The 19,802-nt window shown below is 44.0% G+C and overlaps 1 protein-coding gene across 1 annotated transcript in view; it reads left to right on the plus strand.

Annotated features, from left to right (window-relative positions):
* Positions 1–19,802, plus strand: part of LAMA1 (laminin subunit alpha 1) — a 189,988-nt gene that overhangs the window by 102,922 nt on the left and 67,264 nt on the right. Inside the window, exons 30-34 of the mRNA XM_060200707.1 lie at positions 6,564–6,685; positions 12,494–12,580; positions 12,915–13,108; positions 14,044–14,186; positions 16,582–16,671. Of these exons, the coding sequence (XP_060056690.1) occupies positions 6,564–6,685; positions 12,494–12,580; positions 12,915–13,108; positions 14,044–14,186; positions 16,582–16,671 (636 nt within the window). The remainder of the gene's footprint in view (positions 1–6,563; positions 6,686–12,493; positions 12,581–12,914; positions 13,109–14,043; positions 14,187–16,581; positions 16,672–19,802) is intronic.

Below are 19,802 nucleotides of genomic sequence, written 5' to 3' on the forward strand. Positions count from 1 at the left end.
TGGCCAATCATGGGGACAAAGGTCACATCAAAAGTTAAAGCAATGCATCAGTTCTCTCATGCGGAATCTGTCTTTCCATGGTGCAGCTAAGTATTCTAAAAGGATTAGGTCCTCCTAGGACAGGATGTTATTATTGCTACTTTTCCTCGCCTAAAATCATTAGAGAAACATCCTGAGATCAGCAAGTGACCTGTTACCTTGTACTCAGACAATAACATCAACTGCTTAACCCACTGTATGAACAATTACGGCAAAGAGAATCCTGAGGGTAAACACTGGCAAATACCCTCACCCAGCCTCCTGCTGCTGATGGGGGTAGGTGGAGGGGTTACTGCTCAGTCCCTACCCGGAACCAGTGAGAACTCTCACCCAGGCCTGTTACAAAATATTGCAGGATACAGACTACCAGAGGATTGAAACAAAGATTCTGCAGTCTCCTGTTGTGAAGCAAAACACATTTTTTCTTGACTTTCTATTTTTTTATATTTTTTTTATATTTATTTTATTTATTTATTCCCTTTTGTTGCCCATGTTGTTTTTTTATTGTTGTAGTTATTATTGTTGTTGTCGTTGTTGGATAGGACAGAGAGAAATAGAGAGAGGAGGGGAAGACAGAGAGGAGGAGAGAAAGATAGACACCTGCAGACCTGCTTCACCGCCTGTGAAGCGACTCCCCTGCAGGTGGGGAGCCGGGGTTCGAACCGGGATCCTTATGCCGGTCCTTGTGCTTTGCGCCACCTGCGCTTAACCTGCTGTGCTACCGCCCGACTCCCAGACTTTCTATTTTTTTTTTAAATTATTGGTGATTTAATAATGATTGACAAGATTATAAGATAACAGGGAGACAGTTCCTTACATTTTACACCACCAGAGCTCTGTGTCCCATCCTCCCTTGATAGCTCCCCTATTCTTTATCCCTCTGGGAGTATGGACCCAGAATCATTGTGGGGAGCAGAAGGTGGGAGGTCTGGCTTCTGTAACTGATTCTCCACTGCACATGGGCGTTGGCAGGTGGATCCTTACCCCCAGCCTGTTTCTATCTTTCCCTAGTGAGACAGGGTTCTAGAAAGGTGGGGCTCCAAGAAACATTGGTGAGGTCGTCTGCCCCGGAAAGTCAGGATGAAATCACAGTAGCGTCTGGAACTCGATGGCTGAAAGGCAGTAAGATATAAAGCAGGACAAATTGCTTAATAGACAGGAACCCATGGGTAGGAAGACATCAGAGGAAAGTAGGAGTCTTTGTGTGGAAAGAAGCTAGGAAGTCTATTTTAGATATGTTCCAAGGGGCCCATGACTGAAGTCCTTTTTGCCTCTTCCCCTCTTTTTTAACACACCTGCACTCTGTCTGTCCCTGGTAAATCCTTCCGTCATGGCTACCACTTGTGACTTATGGCTATACCTGGGAACCACTCTACACAGAAAATAGTGGCTGGGCTCAAAGTTTGAAATATCCAGGCTGCAGCAGATCCCTTCTTATCTGAGTTCCTCCAGATAGATCTCCCCCGTGAACTGTGACACCCGCGTCAGGTGGTGATTTCGTGTCTTCTCCAACAGACGGTCATCACTCACTCCTGAGGGGCTGGGCTCATCGTCAGGCAGCCCCGCTCATTCCTGCAACTGTAGCTGCGTCCTTTGTCTGTCACTGTAGTTTCGTTCTTAGGAGCCACTGAGGCAAACCTAGTGCAATTAAGTAGCAACTTCTTTCTTTCTTTCTTTCTTTCTTTCTTTCTTTCTTTCTTTCTTTCTTTCTTTCTTTCTCTCCTTCTTTCTTTTTCTTTCTTTCTTTGCTGTTCTTTTCTGTTGTTGTTGTTGTTTTGTGTTGCCTCCAGGGCTTGGCACTAGCACTACACCGCTCCTGGAGGCCCTTTTCCTGTTTTGTTGCCCTTGTTGTTGCCCTCATTGTGGTTATTATTGTTATAGCTGTTGTTGTTGCTGGATAGAACAGAGAGAAATTGAGAGAGGAGGGGAAGACAGAGAAGGGGAGAGATCCCCCCCTGCAGGTGGGGAGCTGGGGGCTCAAACTGGGATCTTTACACCGGTCCTTGTGCTTTATGCCATGTGCGCTTAACTTGCTGTGCTACCGCCCAGCCCCCCATCTTTTTTTTTTTTAACTGTCTTTTTAAAAATAATTTTTAAGTGTGGTCGGGAGGTGGTGCAGTGGCTAAGGAACTAGACTCTCAAGCATGAGGTCCTGAGTTCAATTCCCCGATAGCACATATACCAGAGTGATGTCTGGCTCTTTCTCATTAATAAAATAAATAAAATCTTTAAAAATATATATATATTTTTTAAATATTTATTTAATTATTGGATAGAGACAGTCAGAAATCAAGAGGGAAGAGGGAGATTGAGAGACAGAGAGACACCTGCAGCCCTGCTTCACCACTTGTGAAGCTTTCCCCCTGCAGGTGGGGACTGGGGGCTCAAACCCCGGTCCTTCTGCACTGTAACATGTGCGCTCACCCAGGTGCGCCACAGCCCAGGCCCTAAGTAATGACTTCTTAGCAAGAAAATTGCAAAGCTACTTGATAAAACTGACCTTTCACAAAAAATCCCCACGTCTCCACTGTCTGAGCACAGACTGGCTTTGCCTGTCTGCTGCTCCAGGGAATATGTGTGAGTCCTTGCCCCATCCTGACGTTTGAATGCCTTCTCTGTCTGTCTTTGTGTGCCCAGTGCCCAGAGCCCAGCGCCTTTATGCCAGGAGGATATTATTCCCGGCATTAGGTAACTAATCACTTTACAAACTCAGGGTTTGGGGGCCGGGTGGTGGCGCACCTGGTTGAGTGCACACATTATAAAGTACAAGGACCCAGGTTAGAGCCCCTAGTCCCCATCTGCAGGAGGAAAGCCTTGCAAGTGGTGAGGCAGGGCTGCAGGTGTTTCTCTTCCTCCCCTCTTGATTTCTGGCTATCTCTACCCAATAAATAAAGATTAGAAAAGTTTTTTTTTTTAATTCAAGGTTTTCCTTTTTTTTTAAGATTTATTTATTGAATCCCTCACACCACCATTAACCAGAGCTGATCAGTGCTCTGGTAAAAAAAAAAAAAAAAAGATTATTTACCTATGAGAAAGAGAGAAGTGGAACATTATGCTTTCCTCCAGTGCCAGGAACAGAACTCAGGACCTTGTGCTTACAGTCTGGTTTTGAGCTGTGAAATATATCGAACTTCCTAGGCCACAGATTGAGAATCCTTGTAGAGTTTTCATTTGTCTTCACTGCGTGAAGTCAAAGTCTCGCCAGCACTGTCGTAGCTGTTGCTGCCAGGTCCGTTAGGTAGAAGTCCACACATCTGTTGCGCGAGTCCAGCACCCGAGTCCTTGCTGTCCGAACTTAAGGCTTATCTTTCCATCCCGTCTTGATCTCGTTAGTGCCTCCCTGTTGTAGTTTAATGCAGCAGTTCACTCACATTTGACAAAATCTCTCATGTGCTTCTTACTTGCTTGTTCTCATCGCGTATAGCCGAGCATCCCGACATCTTTAGATCTAATTCCGTTATCAAACAGATCGAGTTTTCCTCCTTCGTCCTGTGGCTGGGACTTTGGTGTCATAAGTCTACCAGACACGTGACCTGGTGCAGAGCGTTGACTCAACTGGCAGGCTGTGTGCGCTGCCGTGTGCGTGGTCAAGACCCTGGCCTGGCTGTGGCACCAGGGGAAGGTCTGATGCCACAGTGTCTCTCCCTCCCTGTCTCTTTTCTCTTTGTCTTCATGGGAAAACCACAGTGAATGTGCAAGGTCACAGCTCCACAAGAAAGAATGGAGAGAGAGAGGGGGGGGGGAGTCGGGCGGTAGCGCAGTGGGTTAAGCGCACGTGGCGCAAAGCGCAAGGACCGGCATGAGGATCCCAGTTCGAGCCCCCGGCTCCCCACCTGCAGGGGAGTCGCTTCACAGGCGGTGAAGCAGGTCTGCAGGTGTCTGTCTTTCTCTCCCCCTCTCTGTCTTCCCCTCCTCTCTCCATATCTCTCTCTGTCCTATCCAACAATGATGACAATAATAATAACTACAACAATAAAACAAGGGCAACAAAAGGGAAAATAAGTAAATACATATTTTTAAAAAAGAATGGATAAAGAGAGAAAAGGAAAACTGACACACAGAGAGAGAAACAGACACACACACAGGGTCAGGGGGCGGGTGAGCTAGGGACTAAGCACTGGAGAAATGCTTATTCCCCTCATAGTCTGCCTCCATCCCAGAGGTACAACTTAAGCCTTTTAAATCTGTTAACACATACTTAATCCATTGAAAAAACTTCCACATTTCCTCTGTACACTTCCCATGGCAATTGGCTCCTCCCACACGTCCGTCCTCGCCTGTAGCTTTTACCTCCCTGACACTTTTGGGCGCAGCTTGTCTTCTGTTTTCTAGGATCCTAAAGACCAAGGAGTTCACAACCTGTTGTTTGTTGGAGGAAAATTTGTAATTAGTTTATTTATTTGTCATTACCAGGGCTTCATATCTCTGACCCGACTTTTTCAGATGCAGAGACAAAGACAGAAGGAAAGAGGACAGGGCACCGTCACCCTGAAGCGTCCTCTAGTATTGTGGGAGCCAGACCCAAACCTACGGGGAAATGTTTAGAGTTAGAAAGTTAGTGCTAAAAAAAAGAGGAAAAAGAAAGTGCTAGTGACCACAGCAACAAACAGAAGGTCTGGGTGTTGGGATGAGGGGGGTAGATAGCATAGTAGTTATGCAAACAGACCCTCATGCCTGAGGCTCCAGAGTGCCAGGCTCAGTCCCCTGCACCACCATAAGCCAGAGCTGAGCAGGGCTCTGCTAAAAGAGAAGTAAAATAAAACCAGCCTCAATTCTCTCTCATTTTCTATCATTGATTCCTTATCAGTTTTTGCATTTTATCGTTCAAGTAACTGATTTTTTATAATCTTTATTTATTGGATATAGTCAGAAATGGAGAGGGGAGAGAGAGAGAGAGAGAGAGACACCTGCAGTCATGTTTCACCACTCGTGAAGCTTTCTCCTTGCAGGTGGGGACCAGAGGCTTGAACTAGAGTCCTTGGGCACTGTAACGTGCGCTCAGCCAGGTGCACCACCACCCGGCCCCTTCAGTAACTATTGAGTGCATTCAATGAATACTTTCTAAGAACTGCAAATTTTAATTCAGTGGGGGGTAGGCAAAAGTGGATCTCAGTAAAATCTAGTTTTATGAAGTGGGATAGGGATACAATTTTCAATTGAAAATCACTGGAATATAGCTTAAAAGAAATGAAAGGTGGTTTTTGAATATTTAAAAGATTGCTTTCGACAGTTTCTCTAAATGCTGAGGATAAAAGTCAGAGTAGGTCTGCAGGCTTGTTTACTGACTCGCCTGTGTCAACTCTCTTTCCCGGTCCTTCTCCTGATAAAATTCCATAGCCAGGTCTGGGTGACCAGGATCAACACAGCCAAGGCAATTTTACATCGCTATCAGATGTCAGGAACGATTTGCACTGTGAGTTCAAAGAATGTTAATAGCGGGCTAGACCATAGGTCCAAATAATGATGCAGAATTTAAGTCGAAATGATTGGGTTATTTCAAGAATCTACTGGCGGTGCTCTAGAATGGCAGTTCCCTCCCTCACGGCATCCTGAATCTACTGGAGGTGCTCTAGAATGGCAGTTTCTCCCCTTACTGCATCCTAAATCACCTGTGCATTTTCTGCTCTTTCAGCTCCCACATGTGAACAGTAAATCTCAACTGTGTGTAGAGCTGTGTGCTTTAAATCAGTTATGGTGTTTAAGAGTCGTGCTTGAACAATCTAAAAACTGTCTCCTTTTAGGATGCCCGTGTATATTTTTCTTAAGAAGAATGTATAGTAAATTCTAAGTTACATTGGACATGTGCTATCCTCCTTAACATGTGTCCCCATTCCTTCATAATAAAAAAGGAAGGCAGGGTGGTGGCACACCTGGTTGAGTGCCCATGTTACAATGCACAAGGACCTGGGTTCAATCCCCTAGTTCCCACATGCAGGAGGGAAGCTTTGCAAGTAGTGAAGCAGTGATGCGGGTGTCTCTCTCCCCCCCCCATCACCCCTACCCTCTCAATTTCTGGCTATCTCTATCCAATAAATAAAGTCGCTGGGCTAGCTTTGCGGGCGGGAGAGAGACAACCAGGAACTCATGGCTGAGCGGGAACGCAGTCCAATGTGTTTTTCATTAGAAAAGAATCTTCCTTTAAATATCTTCTAAGATGGAAGTGGTAGGGTGGAAAACCAGGAAGTGACTAGGAGAGGGGGCGGAGTGGAAAAAGAGCACTGCGAACCAGTGGGGATTAAACCAATGCCCTGCAGGCAGGGTGGGTCTCAGACAAAACAATCATTATGTAAATAGACCACAAAAGTTAAGCAATGCAGGGGAACCTGGTGGATAGAAACAGAAGCAGAATTAGCCAGAGGAGAAATGATGACCAACAAAAGGTAATAAAAAAATCATAAAAAAATAATAAGTAATGCTGAGTGCTATAAGATAGGACACTGCTTAGTTACTACCAGCTAAGGATGGTTTCTAACAATTCCTTATTGTTTCCTTCTCCTTTTGTAATGGGGTCTCCCCCCCCCCAGAACTGCAGGGACAACACCACTGGCGACCACTGTGAAGTGTGTGCTCCCGGCTACTACGGCAAGGTGACCGGCTCGGCCAGCGACTGCGCTCTGTGCACCTGCCCTCATCGCCACCCTGCCAGGTGAGGCTGCACAGGTGCGCTGCATCCAGGTGCCGCCACAGCTCAGTTGTTTCCGTTTCAGCTTCATTTTCCACAATCTCTGCATGGTCTTTTTTTTTCCCCTTTATTTGAGGGATTAATGGCTTACAGTCAACAGTAAAACACAGTAGTTGGTACATGTGTAACATTTCTCAGTTTTCCACAGAACGTTCTAAACCACCTGTCGGGTCCTCCTCTGCCACCATGTTCTAGTCCCCCTCCCCAGAGTCTTTTACTTTGGTGCAGTACATGGACTCCAGTCTGAGCTCTGCTCTGTGTTTTCTCTGCTGCTCCTGTTTTTCAGCTTGTGCCCATGAGTGAGATCCTCCCATATTCATCCTTCTCTTCCTGGCTGATCTCACTTTACATGATTCCTTCAAGCTCCATCCAAGATGAGGTGAAGAAGGTGAAGTCACCATTTTTCATAGCTGAGTAGTATTCCATTGTGTATCTAGACCACGACTTGCTCAGCCACTCATCTGTTGTTGGACACCTGGGTGGCTTCCAGGTTTTGGCTATGACAAATTGCGCTGCTGTGAACATAGGTGCACACAGATCTTTGTGCATGGATGTGTTTAGTTCCTTAGGATATATCCCTAGAAGAGGAATTGCAGGGTCGTAGGGTAGGTCCACTAGCCTTCTGAGAGTTCTAGTGTAATTAACACTCTTCGTGTATTGATAATGGCCAGTTTAAAGAAAAATTATTTAGTTCTTACAGACTTTTGAAAAAAAAAAAGTGTCTGTGTGATGTTGGAAGTTGGAACAGAAACCCTTAAAGAGACAGCTCTAGTTTTGCTTTTTATACTTAAATCTTAACCTCTATATCCAGTATCCCAAAAAGATGGATTATTAGTAACTTTGTGAATAATGATACAAGGAACTCAGCATGTTTAATGTAAAGAAAAGGGGCTGGAATTTCCTGTGCTAATGATGATGTGTAGAAATAGCGCCTGGGGACAAGGTTGTGGCCACGTTCTACCTTGTCCTCATGAATATTTGTGCAGAATTATCTGATAGCAAAAAACAAACAAAACCCACGAGAGATTGTACCTCAGATTGGAAGGCTTGAATTCTTTTTGGTTTAAGTGAAAACCTCTTAATTTGTAAATAACTTTTCATATCACTTAACATGTTGGATGATGGGGCATTGAACAAGCATAGATAAATGCCAATTTTTGCTATACTAAAATCTAGTCTTCTTTTTTAATATTCATTTGAATCAACTTTTACTCTCTCCAAGTAAGTGACCTTTATGTTAAATGCCAAAAGAGAGACACTTTAAACTTTCCTGATAAACTATTAAACACCTTAAAATTTATTGTTGCTATTAGTTCACTTTGTACTAAATCTGCATGTAAAGTTTGATTCTTTGATTCTAATTCTCTCACTCCTGTTGTTCAACATTGCTTATACTCATGAAAAAATTGGGGAGGAGGGGGCCCAGGTGGTGGCACACCCACGTAAGTGCACATAGTATGGAGCCCAAAGACCCATGCAAAGACCCCACCCACAGGGTCACCCTGCAGGCAAACAAACAAAAAAAGAGAGAGAAAAAAAACAATGAGGACACCTGCACCCCGTAGAGATCTTTGGTCCACACTCACAGAGGGATAAAGAATAGGGAACCTTGTTGTATGCTTTACATTGGGTTGTTCTAGTTCTCCCCCGCCAAGAGAATTGGATCAGTCCAGTTAGTTTCGCGGGCCCTCTTGGCCCCACCCCTAGGAACCCCACCAGAGTTCCAGAGTTCCAGAGTTCCAGAGTTGGAGAGTGGCAGAGTTAGAGAGAGTGCTTGCGCTGCCGCAAAGAGACAGCAGAGTTCTGTTTGGTGATTGGTTTGTTTTAGTTTATGAATCGTTGTTCCTGAATAAAGAAATACAGCTTCCCTGCCCAGCCGTATGTCTCTGGTCGTCTCTGTTACCCGCCCGTGAAGCTAGCCCAGCCAGCTAGAGCCAGCCCGAATTTTAACAACAGAACCTTCCATTGGAGGGAGTGGGATACTGAACTCTGGTGGTGGGAATTATATGGAATTGTGCCCCTCTTATCTCACAATCTTGTCGATCATTATTAAGTCACTAATAAAATAAAAATTTTTTTAAATGGAGAGGAACCTAAATACCTGCCTTTAGGTAATTGATTATAAACAGTGGAGGTACATAGCCACAGTGAAATCTTATACAAACACTGAGAAAAAGTTACCATATATATATATAACTATTTCATTCTTTGTTTTTATTCTTTTTTTTTTTTTTTGCTTCCAGGGTTATTGCTGGAGCTTAGTGCCTGCACTGTGAATCCACTACTCTTTGTATATCTGTTGTTGGACAGGACAGAGAGAACTGGAGAGAGGAGGGGAAGACAGAGAGGGGGAGAGACAGACAGACACCTGCAGACCTGCTTCACCGCCTGTGAAGTGACTCCCCTGCAGGTGGGGAGCCGGGGGCTCGAACCAGGAACCTCAAACTGGTCCTTGTGCTTTGCACCATATGCATGTAACCCACTGCGATACTACCTAGTTCCCTCTTTCTTTTTAAATAGATTTTATTTACTTATTAATGAGAAATATAAGAGAGAGAGAGAGAGCTAAAGAATCAGACATCACCCTGGAACATGTGCTACCAGGTATTGAACTTGGGACCTCATGTTTGAGAGTGCAGTGCTTTATCCACTGTGCCACCTCCCGGACCACGATACAGATACAGTATATTTTCTTTTTCTTTTTTTTTTTTTTTTTGCCTCCAGGGTTATTGCTGAAGCTCAGTGCCTGTACCATGAATCCACTGCTCCTGGAGGCCATTTTTCCCCCTCTTGTTACCCTTGTTGTTTTATCATTGCTGTGGTTATTATTGTTATTATTAATATTGTTGTTGGATAGGACAGAGAGAGATCGAGAAAGGAGGGGAAGACAGGGGGAGAGAAAGACAGACACCTGCAGACCTGCTTCACCTCCTGTTTAGTAACCCCCCCGCAGGTGGGGAATAAATAGAGTATATTTCTTATACAGAATTGGAGCCAGTTGAGTTGAGTCAGGTAACGGAGTATATAATGTGTACCACTTTATAACATGTATCTGTAGAGTCCAATCCTTAATGCTGTAGCTTCCTCAGCCCAGAGAAACGTTTGGAAGGATATTCTAACCTCCTGCTTTGTGCATCTAACCATCCCCCCTGAAAAGTAAACTAAATAATTAGAGGCTGAACAATTAAGATGAAATGGTGCCAGTATTGCTAGGCTGTGCTATGCATTTTTTTCATCTTTGATTGTTCTACTTAAGTCTGTTCCTTTGGTCTCTAAAAAAAAAGGGGGGGGGAAGAGGAGTCACAAGTGAAGCAAGACAGAGAACCCGAAACACGCTGGAAAAGGCTTACCATCCCCAAGCCAGTTTTTTTCCCCAGTTATTTTCCACCAGGCAGCTGAGCCTCTGCAGGGTACTTTGGGGATTTGAAATGTGAAGGCAGAGGGTGTTTCCATATGAAAAGAAATAAGCCTAAAGCTAAAATCTATCAATGAGAGTAGAAGCCATTGGGTAGATTATTAAACTCCCAGTAACTCTTATCATTTCACTTCTAGTAGCCCACCCCATGACAGCCCTTTCTTTACGTCCATTTATTTTTGCTTTCAATTTTTTTTTTGATGCAACTGGAGACTTGTGTATGCAGTTTCACTGCTCCAGGCCACTTTTTAAAAATAAGACAATATTCTTTTTTAAAAAAATTGGGAGGGGGGTTGGGCCATAGTGCAGCATGTTAAGCGCACATGGCGCAAAACACGAGGACCAGCATAAGGATCCTGGTTCGAGCCCCCCCCCCACCTGCAGAGGGGTCGCTTCATGGGCAATGGTCTATCAGGTCTGCAGGTGTCTGTCTTTCTCTCCCCCTTCTCTCTTCCCCTCCTCTCTCGATTTCTCTCTGTCCTATCCAACAACAACAGCAATGACAACAACAATAATAATAACAATAACAACAAGGGTAACAACAAAGGTAGCAAAATGGGAAAAATGGCCTCCAGAAGTAGTGGATTCGTAGTGCAGGCACTGAGCCCCAGCAATAACCCTGGAGGCAAAAATAGTAATTTTTTTATTATCTTATTTATTGGGTAGAGATAGCCTGAAATCAAGAGGGAAGAGAGAGATAGAGAAGGAGAGAGACAGACACCTATAGCAGTGCTTCACCACTTGCAAAGCTTTCCCCTTGCAGGTGTCAACCAGAGGCTAGAACTCAGGTCCTTGTACACTGTAACAGGTACGCCACCACCCGGCCCCTTAAAAATATTTTTATTTATTATTTGAGACAGAGAGAAATTGAGAGGGGAAGGGTAGATAGAGGGGGAGATAGAGATTGGGGAGAGACAGAGACACCTGCAGCCCTGCTTCACCATTTGTAAAGCTCCCCCCCCCCCTTGGGCTCAAACCCAAATCCTTCATCACGTACCACCACCTGCCCTCCAGGCCACTTGTTCTAATTCAGAAAGTACCAGAAGAGGAAGAGGAGGGGACCCTCACTGGTTGTCATGGCACCTCCTGGGCAATGCCAGCTTCAGACTGGAGTCACGTACATGGCAATGTCAACACCTTGTGGCCAGCCTTACACCTTTATTTGAAAGCTCCATCCTCACACACACCCCATACTCTTTTCCTCATTGCCTTTTCCGAGTCAGTTCTGCTTACCAGCCTCTGCCAAGCTCTCTTCTCCTGCTGCTTCTCATGCCGCTCAGAGTCCCATGCAGCCCCCTCATCATCTGTGCAGTCAGCTGATAAACCCCTTTCACTTGGGAAGCTTCTCATTTGGTGACTCCTTTACTGCATGATCTGTAAGATCAGTTTTAAAGTCATATGGTTATTGTCAGACAGCTGTCTAATGAGTAGCTTGTTGTTTTTGTCTTTGCCTCCAGGGTTATCACTGGGGCTGGGTGCTAGCACTACAAATCCACTGCTCCTACCAGCCGTTTTTTTCCCATTTAATTGACAGGACAGAGAGAGGAGGGGAATGTAGGGAAGAAGATAGAAAGACAGACACCTGCAGACCTGCTTCACAGCTTGTGAAGCCTCCCCCTACAGGTGGGGAGCCGGGGCTCAAACCCTGATCCTTGCTCAGGTCCTTGCGCTTAGTACTATGTGCACTTAAGCAGGTGCACCACCACTCAACCCCTGATGGTATCTTTTGGATATCTCTCTCTCTCTTTCTAGGGCACATCTACTGTCTACTTCCTTTTTCCTTCCTTCCTTCCTTCCTTCCTTTCTTTCTTTCTTTCTTTCTTTCTTTCTTTCTTTCTTTCTTTCTTTCTTTCTTCTTTTTTTAACCAGAGCACTAATCATCTTTGGCTTTTGTTGGTGCAGGGGATTGAACCTGGGACTTTGGAGCCTCAGGCATGAGAGTCTCTTAGCATAACCACTATACTTTCTATTCCTGCCCTATCTGTTTTCTTTTTAAAAGTATGTATCCATTTTGGATAGAGTCAGAGAGAAATTGAGAGGTGAGGAGGGAGAGAAGGAGGCCAAGAGACCTTGCAGCTCTGTTTCACCATTTATGAAGCTTCTCCTGTGCGTGTGGAGACCAGGAGCTTCAACCCGGGTCCTTGCCCACTGTGATGCATGTCTCCACCAGGTGTCCTATCACCTACCCCCCCTTCATGTTTATTTTCTTATTTGTTTGCCCAGGAGATTTTAAGCCCTAAACAGTCTGATGAACACTTCAGTGTAATTGCTTAATTTTTAGAATAGCACCATGTATCTATCTTAGGAGCAGAAATGTCCGAAATGGTCTAAAATTACCTTCCAAAAATCTCTTCCAGTTTCAGTCCCACCTGTATCTTGGAAGGTGAAGATGACTTCCGCTGTGACGCCTGTCTTCCAGGCTACGAAGGCCAGTATTGCGAGAGGTAGGTTTGAGGTTCTCGCTGGGAACTCTCAGGAACATAGTTCAGGCACAAACATGGCACAGCTCTGCCAAAGTGAACTGTTCACTAGGTGCACTTGACTGGTAGGGGGCCGTGCTGCTCTCCTCAAATAACAACCTCCTAGGAGCTGAGAAGGAAAAGGAAGCATCTTCTGAGACCATCTCATTTCTCCTTTCTAGGAAATAAAATCTAGAATGAGGCAAGGGAGCTTCATTTGCACGCCCTTTGGCAAAAATGCGGACTGGCCTAGGGCAGAAGCCAGTTCATACATCTACTTCTTGCTGGCTACACAAGTGTAAATTCCTTTTTTTTTCAGGTGTTCTTTAGGATACTATGGAAACCCGAGGATACCAGGGGGCACTTGCCAGAGGTGTGTCTGCAGCCCCCAAGGCTCTGTGCACAGTGATTGTGATCGCTCGTCTGGGCAGTGTGTCTGCCGACCAGGGGCCACTGGACTCCGATGTGACAAATGCAAACCAAGGCACATCCTAGTGGGGAGTGATTGTGTCTGTGAGTATTTCTCCTCTTGATGCTTAAAGATGGCTTCCCTTTCAGATATTTTCCTCTTACAGTCCTGTGGTATGAGCAGGATAGAGAAAGTCCTATTTTATTTTAGCTCTGCAGAGATGATTCTAACATCTGCTGAACCAAACTCTCCGCTGTGCTCTTGGAATTGAGGCAGGAGATTCTAGGATAACAGCATTTCTCTCTGTGGTACCCTGAGAAGCACAGTCACTCCTGTCTTGGTCTTTAACTCCATGGATATGTGTCTTAGTGGAACCAAGACTCTTATCAATGAGAGGCGACACTTACGTAGGGCTGTCACTGTGTCAGCCAGATTTCTCTTATGACTTCAGTTCTCAGGTTTGATGGATTTCCATCTCTGTCCCTCCCTCCAGTTCTGATTTGTGTTAATAGCTATTGAATGAGGTGGTCATCATGGATGGTCATCTGTTCCATGGTTCCTGGGGGAAATAGGAAGTCCTGTTAGGATCAGAGCACTGGAGAGCTTTTTGCTTTTGCATTTCTTACAGGCAAGTTCATTTGTTTTCCCTAGTTTGCTTTGTACTAGTTAAAGATGCATTTGGAATTGGCTGCAGTAACTTCAGATTAAAGATGAGCAAACCACTGCAAAGATCAGAACTACATAGCCAAGAGCTCACTAGCCAGCAGCCTCATGCCCAGGGGTGCGGTGTTTCTTGCTGGGTGACCCCCAGAGCGGACACCAATTTCTCTTGGGTCTCAGCATCACCAACTGAAAGAGCAAACTGTGTATCCAGCTTTGCTCCAGCGGCACCACAAGTGGGAGAATGAAAGTGCGTCTGGTTCATGGGGGTTTTGTATCGCGTTCTTTCCCTATATGTGCCGTCACTACAAAACAGTCCACACAGGCCCACGGGAAAGTGTGCAGTGACTTGAGCTCTTTATTTTTTTTCCCCTTTCAGCTTGTGATAATGAGTGTGTAGGTGTGCTGCTAAATGATTTAGATAATATTGGTGATAAAATGATGTCTGTGAACCTTACTGGCATTATTCCAGTCCCATATGGAGTCGTTTCAAATCTGGAAAACACAACAAAATCTCTCCAGGTAGGTACAGAGGATACGGAAGCGGGTAGAAATGTGGGTCATCCCCTGGGTCCATACTCCCAGAGGGATTAAGAACAGGAAAGCTATCAGGGGAGGGGATGGGATACGGAGTTCTGGTGGTGGGAATTCTGTGGAGTTGTACCCCTCTTATCCTATGGTTTTTGTCAGTGTTTCCTTTTTATACATAAAAATTAAGAGGGCCAGGTGGTGACAAACCTGGTTGAGTGCATGTATTGTAGTGCACAAGGACCCAGGTTCGAGCCCCCGGTCCCCACCTGCAGGGGGAAAGCTTCATGAGTGGTGAAGCAGGGCTGCAGGTATCTCTCTGTCTCTCTCCCTCCCTATCACCCCCTTCCCTCTTGATTTCTGGCTGTCTCTATCCATAAATAAAGATAATAAAAATTATAAAAAAATAAAATAGAAGAAATAAAATACATTTTAAATAAAAATTAAAAAAAAAAAAGAAATGTGTGTCATCAGCATGGGAGTCTCATTCCCAGAAACCACCCCTGCTAAGTGTCCAGCATTTTCTTAAAGATAGCCAGGGACTTCATCATCTATGTGTTAAAGTGTTTCATGGTTCTTCTACGATTTATACCATCAGAGTGTTTCTTGTTTTTGGAATTTGATAATGTCTACTCATTCTTCTTTGGGGAAGAAATCTGGATAAAATTATAAAAGTAAATAAATTAGGAGAGCATCACTATAAGTGAAACCCTTGTTTGTTAATAAATATAAAGGCTTTTTCTGTATTTATTACTTTTATATATTACCCTAGTGATATTTTGAGCAGGATTCTTTTTAAAAAAAATATTCATGATTTAATATTGATTTTCAAAATTACAAGATAACAGGGGTATAATTTCCCACCAGCAGAGTTTTGTGTCCCCACTTCCACCACTGGAAACTGCAGCTGTTCTCCCAAGATCACAGAGATGGGTTGACTTATTTCTGTAACTGGCTGTCTCTATTTATATATATTTGCCCATTTTTCTATGGTCCTGCCTTCGCTTCCGTCCTAAGTCACACCTACTACTTCTAAGTGTCCTTCCATTTTCCCCCTCTTCTCTCTTCGTGTCCTGATGGACTTGGGGTTCAGAGCCCTCTGATGATCTTCCCCTAACATTTCTCCTCCTCTGGCAGGGGGTATGAACCAAAATTCTTCATGGGGTTCAGAAGGAAAGTCTGGCTTCTGTAGTTGCTTCTTCGCTAGACATGGATATTGGCAGGTGGATCTATACCTGCAGCCTGTTTCTGTCGTTTCCTAATGGGTTAGGGCTCTGGAAAGGTGAGGTTCCAGGAAACACTGGTGAGGTTGTAGCAACTAGAATTAAAATTTATATACCTTGGGTTTTGAAATGAAGAGTTATTTTACTCAGCAATTGCAGCAGTGTCCAGTTCTGCACAACACACAGACTTTAATTCATATAAGAGGTAATAACAAGGATCTGAGAGTCAGCTCACCTTGTAGAGTGTTTTCTTTACCTTGATCTAGGGTTGGGGTTTGAGCCCCCTGTCACCACCTGTGCAGAAGGAACAAGGAGTTGTGAAGCAGGGTGGTAGTGTCTTTCATTCTCTGCCCCTCTCCCCCTCTATCTCTCTTTCCCTCTATCTGGAAAAAAAAAGAGTGGTAGAGTCATCCTCTCATTGAAGGTCTGGTGAGGCAAACAGCAAGAGAGGAAGATGGGAGAAAAGCCACTAAGATATTGGACTTGTAGGCAGGGCTAAATAGCATAATTATTATGCAAAGAGACTCTCATACCTGAGGTTACAAAGTCCCAGGTTCAGTTGCCCCAACCACCATAAACCAGAACTGAGCAGTGCTCTGGTTAAAAAAAAAAGTCGGACTTGCTTTGTCACACACACAACCTAGGTTCAAACCAATCACCTCTGTACTGAAAAAAGAAGCTTCAGTGCTGTGGTACCTGTCTCTATTTCTCGTTAAATGGAAAAAACAAAAAACAAAAAACAGCTGGAAGTGTGGAGTCCCACTTCAACAAAATTGAAAGGAAAGAGCAAATGAAGAAAGGAGGAAGGAGATGATGAAAAATATATCAATGTGGGGAAACACAGCGCTAATCAAAACTTAAGCAAATATGGCCTCCAAGGATGTGGTAAAGTGGATAAAACATTGGACTCTCAAACATGAGGCTCTGAGTTCAGTCTCTGGCATTGCATCTCACCTCTTTCTCTCTCTCTCTCTCTCTCTCTCTCTCTCTCTCTCTCACACACACACACACACATATACACACTAGTAAATTAGTTCCTTTATATTTTGATGTAACTTCACAGAAAGAATTTCCTTCTATGAGCAGAAGAGCTAATAACTAGTGATTTAGTTAAAAATCAGAAACTTTATTTTGAAACATTATGGTTTAATTTTTGTTACGTTTAGGAATCTTTATTAAAAGAAAATGCACAAAAGAAAGTGGCAAAAACTCAACTTGAAGGTGTTGTAGAGAAAACAGACAACCTGCAAAAGGAGGTAAGTTCTTTATGTGAAGAATCACTGTCCTACCCAGTGCTCAGCATAATTCTATTGGGATAGTGTAGAAGGCTGGGTCCACCAGGCTCCCCTCGTCCTCCCACTGTGTCCTCGGTACTGTACAGTCATGTTGGTTGTTACCTTGCTGGCTTCTATGCTGTAGAGTCAGAGAAGAGATTTCCCCCTAATCCTGCTGGGTTCTTGTCAGGCTGGTTGTGTTGGTAAGTTAGCATTGGACAAACTAGTACCTGAATAAAGCACATTTCACTGTTTAGAGAGAATCTGTGTGATTGTGGATTCTAGAGTCAGTGGGCAGAATGAGGATCTATAGGGTGGCTTAAGGAATTGAATATAGGCCTGGTCTTCAAGGAAAGAGGAGGGGACTCTGCTGATAAGGAGAGAGTGATTCATGTGATACAGACGAGATGTTTTGTTTTTGTGTTAATTTTTTATTAGAGACAGCCAGAAATCAAAAGAGAAGGGGAAGTAGAGAGAGACAGAGAGATACTTGCAAACTTTCTTCACCACTTGTGAAGCTTTCAAGGTGGGGGCCAGGGACTCTAACCTGGGTCCTTGTGCATTCAATCAGGTGTGCCGCCACCCGGCCCCAGGACTAGATGTTAAAGGAGGAGTAAAAGTTTCTTGAGAGCCTACAGGGTTTGAATTGATTTAGTGTGATAGAATTCACTTACCAAATAATGATGCCTGGGAAGGCCTATTCTGCTTTTCACTACTTGCAAACGATTTAATTTCTGTGGTCACCTGTGCTCTGTGATACAGGGGTGGGCAGGGTTTCTGAATCCTTGTCTTAATTTCACTGCAAACTATAGTTTGTGTTGAGTGCTTATACTGCTGGTTGCAGCTGACCAAGCCGAGTGAGCAGAGAGCCAACGTTGTACAGTGTCTGAGATTGTTGTATCCTTGAAATGACAAGTGAGATTCTTTTGTCGTGAGACGGAAATTTTTCTCTTGAACCCATGCCTGGCGAGTGATTTTTAATGACTCCTTGAAAAATCTCCCCATCCACAGATGGTGAGGGACACCTTTTGTCATTTTATTTTATTTTTCTTTATTTTTTTTTATTTGTAAAAAGGAAACATTGACAGGTTTCATAGGATAAGAGGGGTTCAACTCCACACAATTCCCACCACCAGATCTCCATATCCCACCCCCTCCCCTGATAGCTTTCCCATTCTTTAACCCTCTGGGAGCATGGACCCAGGGTCATGGTGGGTTGCAGAAGGTGGAAGGTCTGGCTTCTGTAATTGCTTCCCTGCTGAACATGGTCATTGGCAGGTGGACCCATACTCCCAGCCTGTCTCTCTCTTTCCCTAGTAGGGTAGGGCTCTGGGGAAGTGGAGTCCAGGACACATTGGTGGGGTTGTCTGTCCAGGGAAGTCTGGTCAGCATCATGCTAGCATCTGGAACCTGGTGGCTGAAAAGAGAGTTAATATACAAAACCAAACAAATTGTTGAACAATCATGAACGTAAAGGCTGGAATAGTGCAGATGAAGAGTTGGGGGGGGTCCTCCATTTTGTAGATAGCTAGTAGGCATATTTTAGTGATATTCCAAAGGGCCTGTGGCTATACTAGTTTTTTTTTTTTCCTGTGAGCCTGAAATCTGATAGGCAGGTGGATCTAAATTATTGTCTGAGGAGATGTTGTCAGGGCTGGAAAAGGAATAGAAAGCTGGATCAGGGAAGAGAGTAGCTCCCTAATATGGGAAAGGTGTATAAATATTTTTGACTGTAAACCCCATTGATTTGATCTGATCTGGGGCCCATATTGAGCTTAGAAGTCTGTGTGACCTCTGCATCCCTGTAGATCTGAGCTCACATTCTGTGGTCATGAGTAGGAACATTCTAAGCTGCCTCAATATCAGGACCCATCTTCCTCAGGTGTAGCATAGAGTATATTGTCCAGCCTCCCTTCGGAGGATGGAACATTCTCTAGCATTGTTGATGCAAGTTGAGGGCAAGGTCCTATGGGGGCCCATAAAGGGGTCTATTGTGTTGTTCCTAATAGAGATGACCAGTAACAATGGAGAGAGGGATTTATTTGAGATCTAGACCCATCATGTCTGTTTGGGAATCTCAGGACTCCCCAAATAGGGCCCCAGGCATTTTATTTTATTTTTTCATATTTTTTTTTACCAAAGCACTGTCCAACTCTGGCTTATGGTGATGCGAGGGATTGAATTTAGGAATTCAGAGCCTCTGGCATGAACACCTTTTGTATAACCATGATGCTGTCTTCCCTGCCTTTATTGTTACATGTACACGTCTCCCTTATGAATTATTCATGTGAGCACATCTGTATGTGTATGCATACATAGATAGTATGTATAGGGTAGCTATAAACTGTGCTCTGTGTCTGCTCCCTATCTATCAACACACAGGCACACGCTCACGAATGCACACACTCACACACAAAGTGATGTATCCTAAAACTAATTAGTTTGTCTTCTCTTAATCTGGAGTTGATGATGATTTGGGAAGAGTCCGCAGTGAGCGGTGATACGTATAGAATTTAAGAGCCTCCATGAGTGTGCAAACATTTTGTAGGAAGTGATAAGCTGATCAAAACAAATTTTCTCTCTTTCCGTGAAAAAGGGTTCTTTTTGGATTTGGGCCAGGAAACACATTTACAGCAAGACTGAGTTACTTTACATTTCTGACATTACAAACAACCTTTCATTATACAAATTACAAATTCTAATAGAACTAGCAACTGGAGGCAATTCTCAGTTCATAGACTAGCAGCTTTATAGACATCATCAAATTTAATCCACAGGAAGTACCCAGAGCTAAGTATTATTATAACCCAATGCTTTCAGGTTAGAAGGCACTACATGCTTAGGTCTGCCTAGTAAAACCCATTTCCAGGCTTGGTGATCCTAGCTCTAGACTAGGTTCTCATGGTCATTACAGTTCTTATGGTCAACGTAAATAAATAAGACTTTACTTTCTATTTTCTGTGTTCCTGGATACAAATGTATATAGGACCTATTTCACACCAGAAACACTGGGAGAGCCGATGATTTTTGTTTTTCTATTATAACTCTCCTTTTTAACTTTATTTTTAATTTTTGGCTAATACTGGGTTACAAGATTTTAAGATGACAGGGTA

Source organism: Erinaceus europaeus, chromosome 10 (genome assembly GCF_950295315.1).
Source record: "Erinaceus europaeus chromosome 10, mEriEur2.1, whole genome shotgun sequence".
Classification (NCBI taxonomy): Eukaryota; Metazoa; Chordata; class Mammalia; order Eulipotyphla; family Erinaceidae; genus Erinaceus; species Erinaceus europaeus.